This window comes from Limulus polyphemus, unplaced genomic scaffold, assembly GCF_000517525.1.
Source record: "Limulus polyphemus unplaced genomic scaffold, Limulus_polyphemus-2.1.2 Scaffold1146, whole genome shotgun sequence".
NCBI classification, from domain to species: domain Eukaryota; kingdom Metazoa; phylum Arthropoda; class Merostomata; order Xiphosura; family Limulidae; genus Limulus; species Limulus polyphemus.
The window spans coordinates 14745-27677 of record NW_013666756.1 but is presented as its reverse complement, the minus strand read 5'-3'; the positions used below and the strand labels follow the sequence as shown (position 1 = coordinate 27677).

At 35.6% G+C, this 12933-nt stretch overlaps 1 protein-coding gene across 3 annotated transcripts in view; it reads left to right on the top strand.

Moving 5' to 3' along the window:
- The window catches only part of LOC106462338 (SKI family transcriptional corepressor 1 homolog-B-like), a 45086-nt gene that overhangs the window by 20429 nt on the left and 11724 nt on the right, over nt 1-12933 (top strand). For 2 of the 3 annotated variants that reach the window (XM_022389578.1, XM_022389576.1), the window contains exons 2-3: nt 3818-5344; nt 12425-12682. In XM_022389578.1, the coding sequence (XP_022245286.1) occupies nt 3884-5344; nt 12425-12532 (1569 nt within the window). In that variant the 5' untranslated portion in view covers nt 3818-3883 and the 3' untranslated portion in view covers nt 12533-12682. Of the gene's footprint in view, nt 1-3817; nt 5345-12424; nt 12683-12933 lie in introns of those variants that run through there. The other variant, XM_022389577.1, reaches the window with a different exon arrangement.

Below are 12933 nucleotides of genomic sequence, written 5' to 3'. Positions count from 1 at the left end.
TCGTGTAGCTTTGCGCGAAATTCAAAACAAACAAACAAACAATTGTTTACGCAAAGCCGTGATTTCGAGTGTTCCATTGATCTGTTTTGTTTTTTCAGGTGTCGTTTCATCATATTCTATTTTTTCTTGAGATTATTACTAACTTGTTTTAAGATTAATCCCTATCCAACGGGTCTTGTTTCTGAGAATTGATGAATAATAATTTTTATACCTCTAAGAAGTCAGGGTGTCTTCAGTTTTGCGTATATATTTCTAATACCATTGGCTGAGATGTATTGTTGATATCGTTTTCTCTGTCACAGAACAAACTATTGTTTAATATTTCTAAACAATTTACAATCGGATTCATCTATAAAGAGCATCCTGCTCTATCTTTGGATTCATCTGTAAAGAACATCCTGCTTCACCTTTGGATTCATCTGCAAAGAACATCCTGCTTCACCTTTGGATTCATCTGCAAAGAACATCCTGCTTCACCTTTGGATTCATCTGCAAAGAACATCCTGCTCCACCTTTGGATTCTTCTGTAAATAATGTTCTGCTCCACCTTTGGATTCTTCTGTAAAGAATATCCTAATCCACCTTTGGATTCATCTGTCAAGAACATCATGCTCCACCTTTGGATTCATTTGTAAAGAATAACATGCTCCACCTTTGGATTCATCTGAAAAGAACATCATGATCCACCTTTGGATTCATCTGTAAAGAACATCCTGCTCCACCTTTGGATTCATCTGAAAAGAACATCCTGCTCCATTTTGGATTCATCTGTAAAGAACATCCTGCTCCGCCTTTGGATTCATCTGAAAAGAACACCCTTCTCCATTTTGGATTCATCTGAAAATAACATCCTGCTTCGCCTTTGCTTATTCCATTGTTTGAGGTCTGATGTCCATTTCAGTAATCTCTTGTATGCAGTGATTTCCTCACAGCTACACGTCCAATGAAGCCACTTCGCGGAAACTGCAAAGATTCCCAACTGATAACTTAAGACTGAGTGGCCATAGAAATTTTTTGAAGTTTGCCTTTTACTCACAATTAAAACTACATACTACTAATTGTAATAGTAAGGTCAAAAACATCGAATTTCGCTCATGCATTTTGAAATGTTTTCAAATTTAATGTGTGATATTTTGAGTTCTCTTATGTACATAAAGTTCAAATTCAATCCAGCAACTTAGGTATTAGAATTGTGACAACAAAAAGTTGAAAGTTCAATATGAATAATTATTTAATAATATTGTACACAAAGAATGGAGGATGAAACTAAAAATAGAGTTCAGAACTTTATATTGCATAGTCTATATACGAGTTTTTACGTTGACGTTACCATGATTCTGAAGTTTTTATGAATAAATCCAAGTCAAGCAACAATGCATTTCTAATCATAAAATAGGCTTAAGTCACGTTAAGCCTAATTCCATTGGTTAATGTGAAGCCGAGCCTCTGTGGCTTATTTATTCGAAACATTATCTCATTTTGATTGTTGTGAATAAATATTTTCTTAGGGAGCCAGTTAGTCTATAAGTGTCGCTTCTTTAATATGATTTCAGTGTTTTCACGTTTGGTTGCTATAAGTAAATATCAAATTATTGGATAGTTTTGTCAACTTATTTTACAAAAACAAACTTTTAGCAATATAATTTTTTTCTGTTTTGAATTTTTAGTATAAAACATATACTTTCTTTATAGATTTACATATTTTTTCAAGTTATTTTGAGTGTGAGTATTAAATCATGGTTATTCAGAAGCGTACGTTTTTCAGATAAGTAAAAGTTAGAGCTTATCATTTTCGGCACTATTAAACGTGATGATTTTGAAAAACCGTTATCCCAAACATGCTCTATATTCAACTAATACTTCTGGAAGGACTTAGTATAAGCAGAATGAGCCTTTATGTTATTCATTTACATTGAAAAACTAATACTAAGGTTGCCGTAATCGAAACATAATTTCGTCGAAAACTTTCATTTAAATTGTAAAAAAAAAGAAAGAACGAAAAAACAACAACCACAAAGGAAACCATTTTCCCTTACGAATTGTTGAATTTTATTAATTCTCATTCTTGTTGAGCTGTTTACACGACACCAGAAAAGTAATTTTAGAAGCGAGGAGTCTTTCAGCGATCTCACAATTTCATTCGGCAAACATATCATTCTTTTGTTATTTACCCGAATATTCTTCACGATTATGTTTATAGAAATATTTATATTGAGTGATAGTTAGCACGAGAATTTTCCCAACATTTAGCTCATATATATATATAAATACATTAAGAGTTATATATTCCATTGAATTTCAATAAACCATAAAAATACGTTGTAAAATTTCTGCTTCAACTTCTATATGACGTGCTGTTGTATGTAGCAATACATACATGGATATACTTTGTAAATGATTAACTTGCCTTTCTTTTAGGTATTGGTTTCGTATTGGTTGTCAAATGTAGTACTTTATATAATGACTTTACATTAAACTCTTAGTCAAAATGACAGTGTTGAACATTGATTTCCAATGAAACTCTCCTTTAATTTGAGAGAGAAAGTAATTTGTCCAGAGAGAGCGTTTTTTGTGTGTGTGTGTGTGTGTGTGTTATTTTGCCAATGTGGGTAAAAATTAATGCTTTTTATCATTTGCTAAATTATATACCAAGATGTTCAATACTTATAGTGTTCTATTCTTGTTTAATATGTGTGTAATGTTTTGATGTATTGCATCCTTTAATAGGTCTGGCACAGATTCCCACTAAGTGAACTATATTACATTATAAGTTTTGTTTATTTAGGTTTATTTATTTTGTTGTTGTCAAGATTTAGCCAACTTTTTTGACCCAAAACGAAAAGCTTTGAAATTATGATTTATCTCTCTCAAAATCTACTCCAGCTAGGACTTTTAGCATATTTTTAAATTTTGATTAGTAGTTTATTTGTTTCTTTTAGCACAAAGCTAAACAACAAGTTATTTGCGCTTTGTCCACACAGGAGCCGAACACTGGATTTTAGTGTTCTAATTATGTCTAAGAAAACTTTCTGCTAGTGTATAATTCATACAATTCGTTACATTTATTCGATTGGAAGGTTTTGAAAAGCATACTTCATTAATTTTTAAAGTCTTATGCCTTATAACACTGAAATCGAGGTTCGATACCCTCAAAGGGTACAGCGTAGATATAGCTATTTGTGCTTAGAAGAAAGCAACAACTCATAATTTACCAGTTAGCGTCTTAGTAACGCTCTCTGTATGGGCTAAAGTTTATATTCTAAAACTGAGTATTAGTTTTTTTTAGTTCAGTCCTCACTGTGACAGCAATAAATTAATGTGAAACTTCGCGCGGTAAACAGAGCGTATATGATGCGCTTGTAGCTTTGTGCTTAAAGAAACAAACAAACATTTTTCTTGAAAATAACGATCAGCGGTTAGATTACGTATTTGGTACGAAGAGTTTCATGTTAACAGTATGGTATCGTTGTACAAAATAATTGATCATCATACTCTCATTAATGTGCGAGTTACCCTTACCAACAGTACATAAAATATATGTACCTTTCATATGGATCGTAAACCATGATTTTTTTTCGCTACTTAGCAAGCCTAACGTACGTGATAAAAGTCAAACTGTTCAACTTGATTGTGTTATCGACGTGTTAATTACCCAACGCTCAATATTAGGGAAAAGTGATTCAGCGTTTTCTATTTGCTGTGGCTGACAGTCGGCCACGCCCCATTAATTTGTATTGGATGTCACACAGTTTATATAAATATTTTCTACTTCTGAAAGCTATAATATGTAATTTTCTGTTTCGTTTTTTTTCAACAGGATCCAAGAGCTCCAAAACAAGATCCTCCGACACCTCCACCTTCTATTGCACCAAACGGTCCTGAAATGATCATCTCCAAAGCAAACCAGGCTCTCAAAGGAGCTAGAAATAATGAGGTCCGATCTGTTGTATTGTATGGGGTACCTATAGTAGCACTAGTTATTGACGGTCAAGAAAGACTTTGTCTGGCCCAGATTTCCAATACTCTCTTGAAGGACTTCAGTTATAACGAAATTCACAATCGACGAGTGGCATTGGGCATCACGTGTGTTCAGTGCACTCCTGTCCAGCTGGAGTTGTTACGTCGTGCCGGGGCCATGCCGGTATCGTCTCGACGCTGCGGCATGATTTCCAAAAGAGAAGCTGAAAGGCTGTGCAAATCTTTCCTGGTAGATGTTGCACCCCCTAAGCTCCCAGACAACTTTGCTTTTGACATTTACCATCAATGCGCTTGGGGCTGTCGAGGAAACTTCGTGCCCTCGCGCTATAACAGCTCCCGTGCCAAATGCATTAAGTGTGCTTACTGCAGCCTGTTCTTCTCTCCCAACAAATTTGTCTTCCACTCCCATCGCTTCTCGGACTCCAAGTACGTCCAGCCGGACGCCGCCAACTTTAACTCTTGGCGAAGGCATATCAAGCTAAGTGGGACGCCACCAGATGAAGTAGTCCATGCGTGGGAAGACGTGAAAGCCATGTTTAATGGCGGAAGTAGAAAGCGTGTCATGGCTTCTTCGGTAGCTAGTTCCTCCAGGAACCACGAAACGAAACGTCCGCGTTTCTCTGGTCCTCCTCCTGATAAGCACGGCTCCTCACTCAGCCCTCCTATTGACGGTTCCAAATCTCCATATCTACCAGTTGTTCCTTTTCCTAACAAGGGTTACCATGTTCCATCAGCACCCCCATTTGTTGCACCTTCTCCACCTTTCTACTTCACAGCCGGTAAACCGTTCTCTGCCTCTGATATTAGACAGTGTTTTGCTGAATACATGTGGGCTGGGAAGCAATCTTTTCCGCTACCCTACGGACCCATGTTCTGGCCCCGAGGTTCTAGTACCTCTTCCATGGATTACAGGGAAAATGTTGTTGAAAATGGAATACCACGCTCTTTGTCTTTGAATACCCAAACTCCTTTTCTTTCTTCAACTTCAGATATAGATGTTAGAAAACAACAGTTTGAAGTGGAGCCAAGACAATCTCAGGTAAAAAGTCCAGAAAACACCTACCCTCGTACATCAGCGTTTCGACCTGTGAGTAAGACAGGGAATCGACCGTTTCAGATGGAGCCACCGCTATGTGACACCACTGCTGACACAACAACAACTTGTGGAGAAATATCTGACACATACAGGTCTGAGTCTCGAGGGTCAGCTTCACTGGAAGTAGATGTCACAGATATGTCTAGCAATGACGGCGTTTCTGAGTCCAGTCTTGACCACCATGGAAACGCCATTTCTCATGTTACCTTGCAGCCTGTGGATGAAGTAACGCCCTCTGTTGCTGACACCAGTGTAACTTCAGTTATGGAAGTAAGTCCTTAGAAACAAAAATACATCTCTAAGCTGGCATTTTATTCTTTAGTCAGTTTTGACTTGTTTTTTCCAAAAAGAATTTCAACATTTATTTTGTTCACTCTTTTAAACTTGCATTTAGGAATTCATTTTTTTTTTCTGTTGAACAGCGCTTTTGCATTTTATAACAATTAAAAATTATATAGATTAACGTAGTTTCTTCGTGAAAGAAACGTTTCTCAATGTTTCTTAGTTTCGGATTTTCAGCATTGTTGAAATCATAAGCTTTACACGAGAATGTAAGACTAACCGTTATGCGAAGATAACCGCGTATAAAGATTAAGAGTTATCAAAGAGTTATCGCATTTGAAAATGAAAAATAAAACAAAATTAACCCATTTCTTCCTAGTGTTGACGACAACACACCACGGATTTTCTATAGAAAAAGTGTCACATGCGGTATATCTGAATGTTGTTGTTGTTTCTAAGCACAAAACTACACAATCGGCTATCTGTGCTCTACACACACAACACGTACTGAAATCCCATTTCTGGCCTCGTAAACCTGCAGAGCCACTGGGAATGGGAGCTATTTTTGAAAGAATTATTAAAATAAGTTCGTTTCCAAGGACAAAAGTAACAGATATTTTCTTAACTATTTGTCCAATGTAATTCTCAAGAAGCATTTCTGCTAATAGTCACTGTATTAGCTATGAAATACGTTCGAAGAATCTGAAATGTATATAGCATTATGACGCCACACCTAGGCAGAAGAATTAATCAAAATACATCTATGCTATATATTCTCTCTACCACTCGGCGGTGTGTCTGCGGACTTACAACGCTAGCATCCGGGTTTCGATACCCTTGGTGGGCAGAGCACAGATAGCCCATTGTGTAGCTTTGTGCTTAATTACAAACAAACAAACTAAAATAAGTTTCATTTTATTTCATGTTTTATTACACTATAAGATACTTTATTTGACTAAATAAGTTTGATCATTATTCAATACTCTTTTAATTACATTTTCATTTATCCTCGTAACGACTTCCAGGTTACTTGCGTGACTGACCACGTGAACTATTTCATAGCAAAGATAATCGGTTAGATGTTACTGGGTGCATTATTTTTCAATTATATTGTTCTATTAGAATTTCCAGCCTGTTCTATGGTTTTTAGTACGAGAGTGCAGGTTACGAGGATGCATATACCATGATTGGTTTTTGTTTGTTAGTTTATTTCTTTTTTTTTAGCGCAAGGCTACATAATAGTCTAACTGCGCTCTGCCCATCACGGGAGTCCCCCGGTGAGACAGCGGTAAGTCTTCGGCAGATAGCCCGATGTAGCTTTGCTATAAAAAAACACACATACACAACCACCCACCCACCACCGGGAATCAAACCCCGGATTTTAGCTTTGTAAGTTCGTAAACTTACTGGGGGACCATATACCACGAAGACGACATGTTTAAGCAACTTTGTCCTTAATTTTAATCCGTAATCGTTAATCTGAAAGACTAATAATTGTCTGGAAAATATTTAATTTAAAATTCTATAACGAGGACATTCATCTAGCATGACGTTCACTTTTAAATAAAACAGTATTCATTCGTTGGAAAATATGCACTATGGAGTCTTATACTACACGCGATAAGGTGAGGACGAATTAGAATTTGGGGCCAGAGAACTATGAACCTACTTTTTTTTTCTTTTTTGAAGAAAAATTGACTCGATTGGTCGATTCCAACGCTACCAGTAACACTAACTATGACAGAATGTACATGTAATTGGAGAACCGACTCCCACGAGCGTTAATTAAAAAAAAAAAAACGACTACTGTTATCGATAGGTTTCAAATCTATTAAAATATCAGATTAGCCTCGAGGTCGTAACAGGAATCGTGATAGCTTTTAAATTATTTTTATAGCTTGTTTCAATAGTGAAAGTCAACATAAATAAAGACGTATCTTTGGTCTATATAATTTTCCATTCTTGACACAGTGGTATATCTGCAGATTTACAAAGCTAGAAACCGGGTTTCGATACCCGTGGTGAGCACAGACAGGCCGTTGTGTAGCTTTGTGCTTAACTTCAAACAAACAAACAAACTCTTGGGGGGAGGGGTATTACCAGGTGTTTTTTTTTTCCTAAAAAGTTTTTTTTTTAATTTTTTCTCCAAATTCTTGAAAAATCCAAAGAGAAGGGAGAAAATGGGGATTAAGTAAAACACCTATAAACCAGTAAAAGTAATAAAGAATGGATGGCATTCCCAAACCTTTTACTTTACTCTAGATCAGGGTTACTGAAGGATGGATGCATTCATCCAGTCTTTTATCTTGCTCTAGGCTAAGGTTAGTGAGGAATGGGTGTAATCCCTAAACATTTTCCTTATTCCAGGCCAGAGTTACTGCCTCCAAACTTTTGCTTTACTCCTAGATCAGGGTTACTGAAAAACGCGTGCATTCATCCAGTCTTTTATCTTGCTCTATGTTAGGGTTACTGAGGAATGGGTGTAATCCCTAAACATTTTCCATACTCTAGGCCAGAGTTATTGGCTCCAAACATTTGCTTTGCTCTAGATCAGGGTTACTGATGAATGGATATCATTCCAAAGAACGGATGCATTCATCCAATCTTTTACTTTGATCTAGGCTAGACTTATTAATTTTTTGCACTGCACGAGGGATTCCAAAGAACGGATGCTGTCCCCTAAAGCGATCTAAAGTAGAGAAATAGATCAAACATTAGATCAAAGGAATCAAACATTATTATATCTTCTTTTTCAGAAACATTCTAATAAAATAAAGTTGTACAATAAATGATGTACTTGTAATGTATAGTTGATGTTTTGATAAAAGCAGAACTTAATTTAATATTAATCGGTTTAGCAACTCCACCCAGGTGGATCAGCGATAAGCTTGAGGGTTCATAATGCTTAAGTTCAGGGTTCTATCCCTGCAATGGGCACGGAGTGGGCAGTCCATTGTGCAGTTTTGTGCTCAACAGACAACAAAAAAAAATCCGCCTTTGCAAGTTTATTTTGAAATTAAAATTTGAAAAATAACTATCGCTAAAACACGTTTAATTTGGTTTTTGGAAATAATTTCGAAAACCATGAAGTTTTTGACATTAGAAAACAAAACGCATAAGTTACATCACTGCTTTATGATCAGAAATTGATTCTCTTAATGCCTTATATAAATGCACTTCGTTAGAAAATTCGCTAGTTCTTTTTATTCAATCAATCAAAGAAAAATGGATAACAAACAAGGGGATAACAAATGGATCAAAGTGCTTTTATTAAACGATAAATATTTTTATGCACTCCAAATGGGAAGTACTTTCAGCCGTCGATACAAGATTTAGATATGTGTGTGTGTGTCAAAAGATAACGTAAAATGTCTATTTGCTTAACTAAAGAACATTACATCCAAATGTCAAAGAATTAAGCACCGGCTGTGGGTATCGTGTATTATTACGTAATCTCTTGTAATTTGGTTATATCTTCAACTAATTTAAATAATAAATACATTTGAAATTATTACATCAATAACAGTAGTTGTCGAGGTAGACAAACAAGCTGTTAGATGGTTAGACAATAAACTAAAAGATAATGAAAACTAACCACAATTTACACTTCTTATGTAACTGATACCTCTAGTCTGAGATATATTAATTAGCAACATAACTTTAACATAGTCAATTATTTTTGGTTAATATTTCCCCAGTGTATATATTTTTTTCTGTTATTATTTCATTTGAAAAGAAATAGAAATAAAACTGTTTATCTCCTTCTTCATCAAGACACAATTATTCCATCAACCGTCTGGTCATTAGATATGCAAGTATAATAAAGTGCTTTCGCATGACTTTCTGATGACTGGTATGTGCAGTGAAACGTTCTTACTGGCTGTTCTGGTCTAGTTTACGGCTCTTCACGTGACATTATTAAACCCAGTCACCATGTGATTTAATTTCAGGCTACGAATATGACATATGAAAATGCAAATACCACGGCGCAAGTAAACTCTTGCTCCCTGAAACGATTATGTCCAATGCATTTATTTGAATTTTGCTCGTATTTTATTAGTCACTGAGTCAGGGGGCGTAGCATGGCCTGGTGGTTAGAACACTCGATTTGCAATCTGCGGGTTGGGGGACCGAACCCCGTAACCGAACATACTCACCCTTTGAGACGTGGTGGGGGGGGGGAGTTATAATGTCTTGATTAATCCCACTATTCTTTGGTAGAGAACAGTCCAAGAGTTGTCGGTGGGGCAGGGTGGTGATGACTAGCTGCCTTCCCTCTAGTCTTTCACTGCTAAATTAGGGACGGCTAGCGTAGGTAGTCCTCGAGTAGCTTTGCACGAAATTCAATAAAACAAACACTGAGTCAGATCTGCAGCGCAAGAACTTCGATGTCAAAGAGTTCTCTCTGTTTTGTTTTTAAAGCAGAAAATAAAAGTTGAATTACGTGTTTGCAAAATATTCTTAATGATTTTTATTTTATTTTAGCTTACTTCTGCTCCAGATCTGGTTATTTTCTGAAATACTTCAAAATGTAGGCTTAAGAAATAAATAGTTACCGCTAAAATAGAGCGACGTAATAGATAGCCTCTTCAGCTTATGTGTTTTACTCAAAGTATCTATTACTTTATTTTTTCTTTTTAATTTATTTAAAGTAATGGTATATGTTACTGAATATGGATCACAGTTCAGTAGCGGTATTTGATTAACACTGCTAGAGCTAATATACAAAAACTTATGCTTTGGCTCTGTCCTTTGGTTAATAAACTGTTCATTAAGTAACAGTAAAACAATTATTTATATTACTTTCACACAGTCAATGATTCACTCGTTGGTTTCAGTTTCTATTAACATCATTACTAACACAAGGCGACGCCTCTTGTTCTGTAGTTTACACTTTCTACGCTTGTAGGAGATGGCGCTGTAAGCAAGAACGACCACTACAGCAAATAGCGAAGTGTGATAAAATATGTATGGCTCAATGGTTATTGAAAGCTATATATGTGCGAAGATTAAAGACAAGGCCAGTCATCATAGAGGTTGGGCAGGTAATACAATATTAATTAAATGGAGAAATATCTCAATTAAGTTGGACCTTCAATAACATATTATGTTCGGGTGGTGTACTATCTTGTTCTAGTCGGACTTCGTACAAGCCTCATGAGACGTAGTTATATAAGTTTTATTAAGTGACTGTATAATAATACAGATATTATACGTCACTTTAACGTCTTCTTCTCTGTGTGTTTTTTGCAAGAGAAATTTCTTATAACGTCACTAAACTTTTGAATGTCAAAGTCATATTAAGTGACTGTATAACAATCCAAGACTTGTATTTGGTCTTGATTTGAAACGTTTCAAAGGGTTGAAATATGTTTACTTGTTTTTAGCTAATCACAAAGTTTCACAATGGCCTAACTGTACTTTGCCCACTACGGGTAACGAAGCCTGATTTTTAGCGTCAAAATGCCCTCAGACTTGCCGCTGTGCAACTGACGAGGGTGGGGTGGGGGAGCTTTAGTTTGTAAAACTGTTTAAAACGCGTTGATAAATCGAATTTTTGAGGTTAAGAGAAGAAGTAAACACGTCAAACGCTTGATTATGTATTAAACCTTTCGACACATTCATTAAATTCGTCAGGAAATTAATAACAGTGTTATGAAATTGTTTATTAAAAACGTAGGAATAGATCAAACTAAAATAACACAGCTTCATTGAAACTAAGTGCTGCCAAATATTTGTTAGGATGTCATAGAAGACATACAATGTCACGCAAGTCTTTAAGTGGTGTTAAAAAATCCTTTTCTCTCTTACATATTAACATTTTAAATAACTATCTTAAAGTGAACCAATTTCATTGTTAAGTAAAATTTTTTAACGCTCTGTTTACGGGTTGGTCGGCCTCTTTTATTTATATGGGCTAGCTCTGGGTGCGTATGGACAAACAGTCCGAACACAAAACGTTAATGGGAATTGGAATTTCCAAACGTGAAAGCACCTTGTAAGACAGATGGACTAATTGTAGGACAGATGGACTAATTGATCAGGCCAGAGTCTTCTATGTTTCAGATTATAGCTTTGAGCTTCTGATCAGAGGAAAGGCAGCTAGTCAATAGCACACGCCGCCACAATAAAAGCTGCGTAGGCTGTGCTGACTGATTATTCTCCCTTTGACCTTATTCAGCGGTACCACAACTTAAACGTTAGATCCCTCCGTCCACAGCCCGGTACGCCAACCATAAGCTCAGCTTAATGAGTTAATGTTTGGTTTATTTCGATAAAAGTGCAGGCTTTACAGTTATCATTTATAGTACTGGTACGACATACATTACTCACATTTATCCTCATCCGTAGCGTCTGTCTGTCTGTATGTGTCTACATAACATCTACATGTCTCAAATATATTTCATGATATTTTAATACATTAACTTAGTAAAGAGTTATACTGTTAATACGAACTTTCATGATATTTTACTACATTCAACTTAATAAAGAGTTATACTGTTAATACGAACTTTCATGATATTTTACTACATTCAACTTAATAAAAGTTATACTGTTAATACGAACTTTCATGATGATTTACTACATTCAACTAAGTAAAGAGTTATACTGTTAATACGAACTTTCATGATATTTTACTACATTCAACTTAATAATGAGTTATACTGTTAATACAAACTTTCATGATATGTTACTACATTCTACTTAATAATGAGTTATACTGTTAATACGAACGAATCAATTTTTTGGTCTAGAAATTAAGGTCTCAATAGATGTTAATGATTTTTGGTTACTGTTTGAAACTCAAAACGTAAAATAATGAAATATTTAAAGGCAAACTAAGGCATTTCATGGCATTGAAACTATTTTTTCGAGTTTTCGGCGGGTAACCATTATAAACGTCCAAATAAACGGAGTGTGTGTGAGTTTCTCATAGCAAAGCTACACTAGGCTGTCTGTTGTGTTCATCGAGGGGGGATTGAACCCCTGATTTTAGCGTTGTAAATCCGAAGACCTACCACTATCCCACCGGGTGACCATTTTTATTTGTGTATGTTTTTTTTGTAGCAAAGCCACTTCGGGATATCTTGCTGTGTCCACGGAGGAGAATCGAACCCTGATTTTAGCGTTGTAAATCCGAAGACTTGCTGCTGCCCCACCGGGGGACCCAAATAAACGGAAATTTTGAATTATAAAGATGGAACTACTGCCTACATTTTAGATTAAAATATAACCTCCTGAGTTTAAAAGTTTACATAGAAAATATCTTTTTGCTGAGTTATATATATATGGGAAACAAAATCAAAATTTTAACAGAAATCATGGATCGTTGGTTATTCGTAGAATTGCTATAAAAAGTATCCAAAACAAAATAAATTTGTTTATTCATTTTTTTTATACAACCATGGAATGGACACAGCATCTATAAACTTTCAGTATAGCCATGTCCCTGATAGCTATAAAATATACAAGAATTAAAACCAAAATCACAAATCTATAAAATGTAATCCTTACTTTGGCCTACAGATAAGATTATAAAGCTGCCAAAGTACGGATTAAATTTTATAAATTTATAA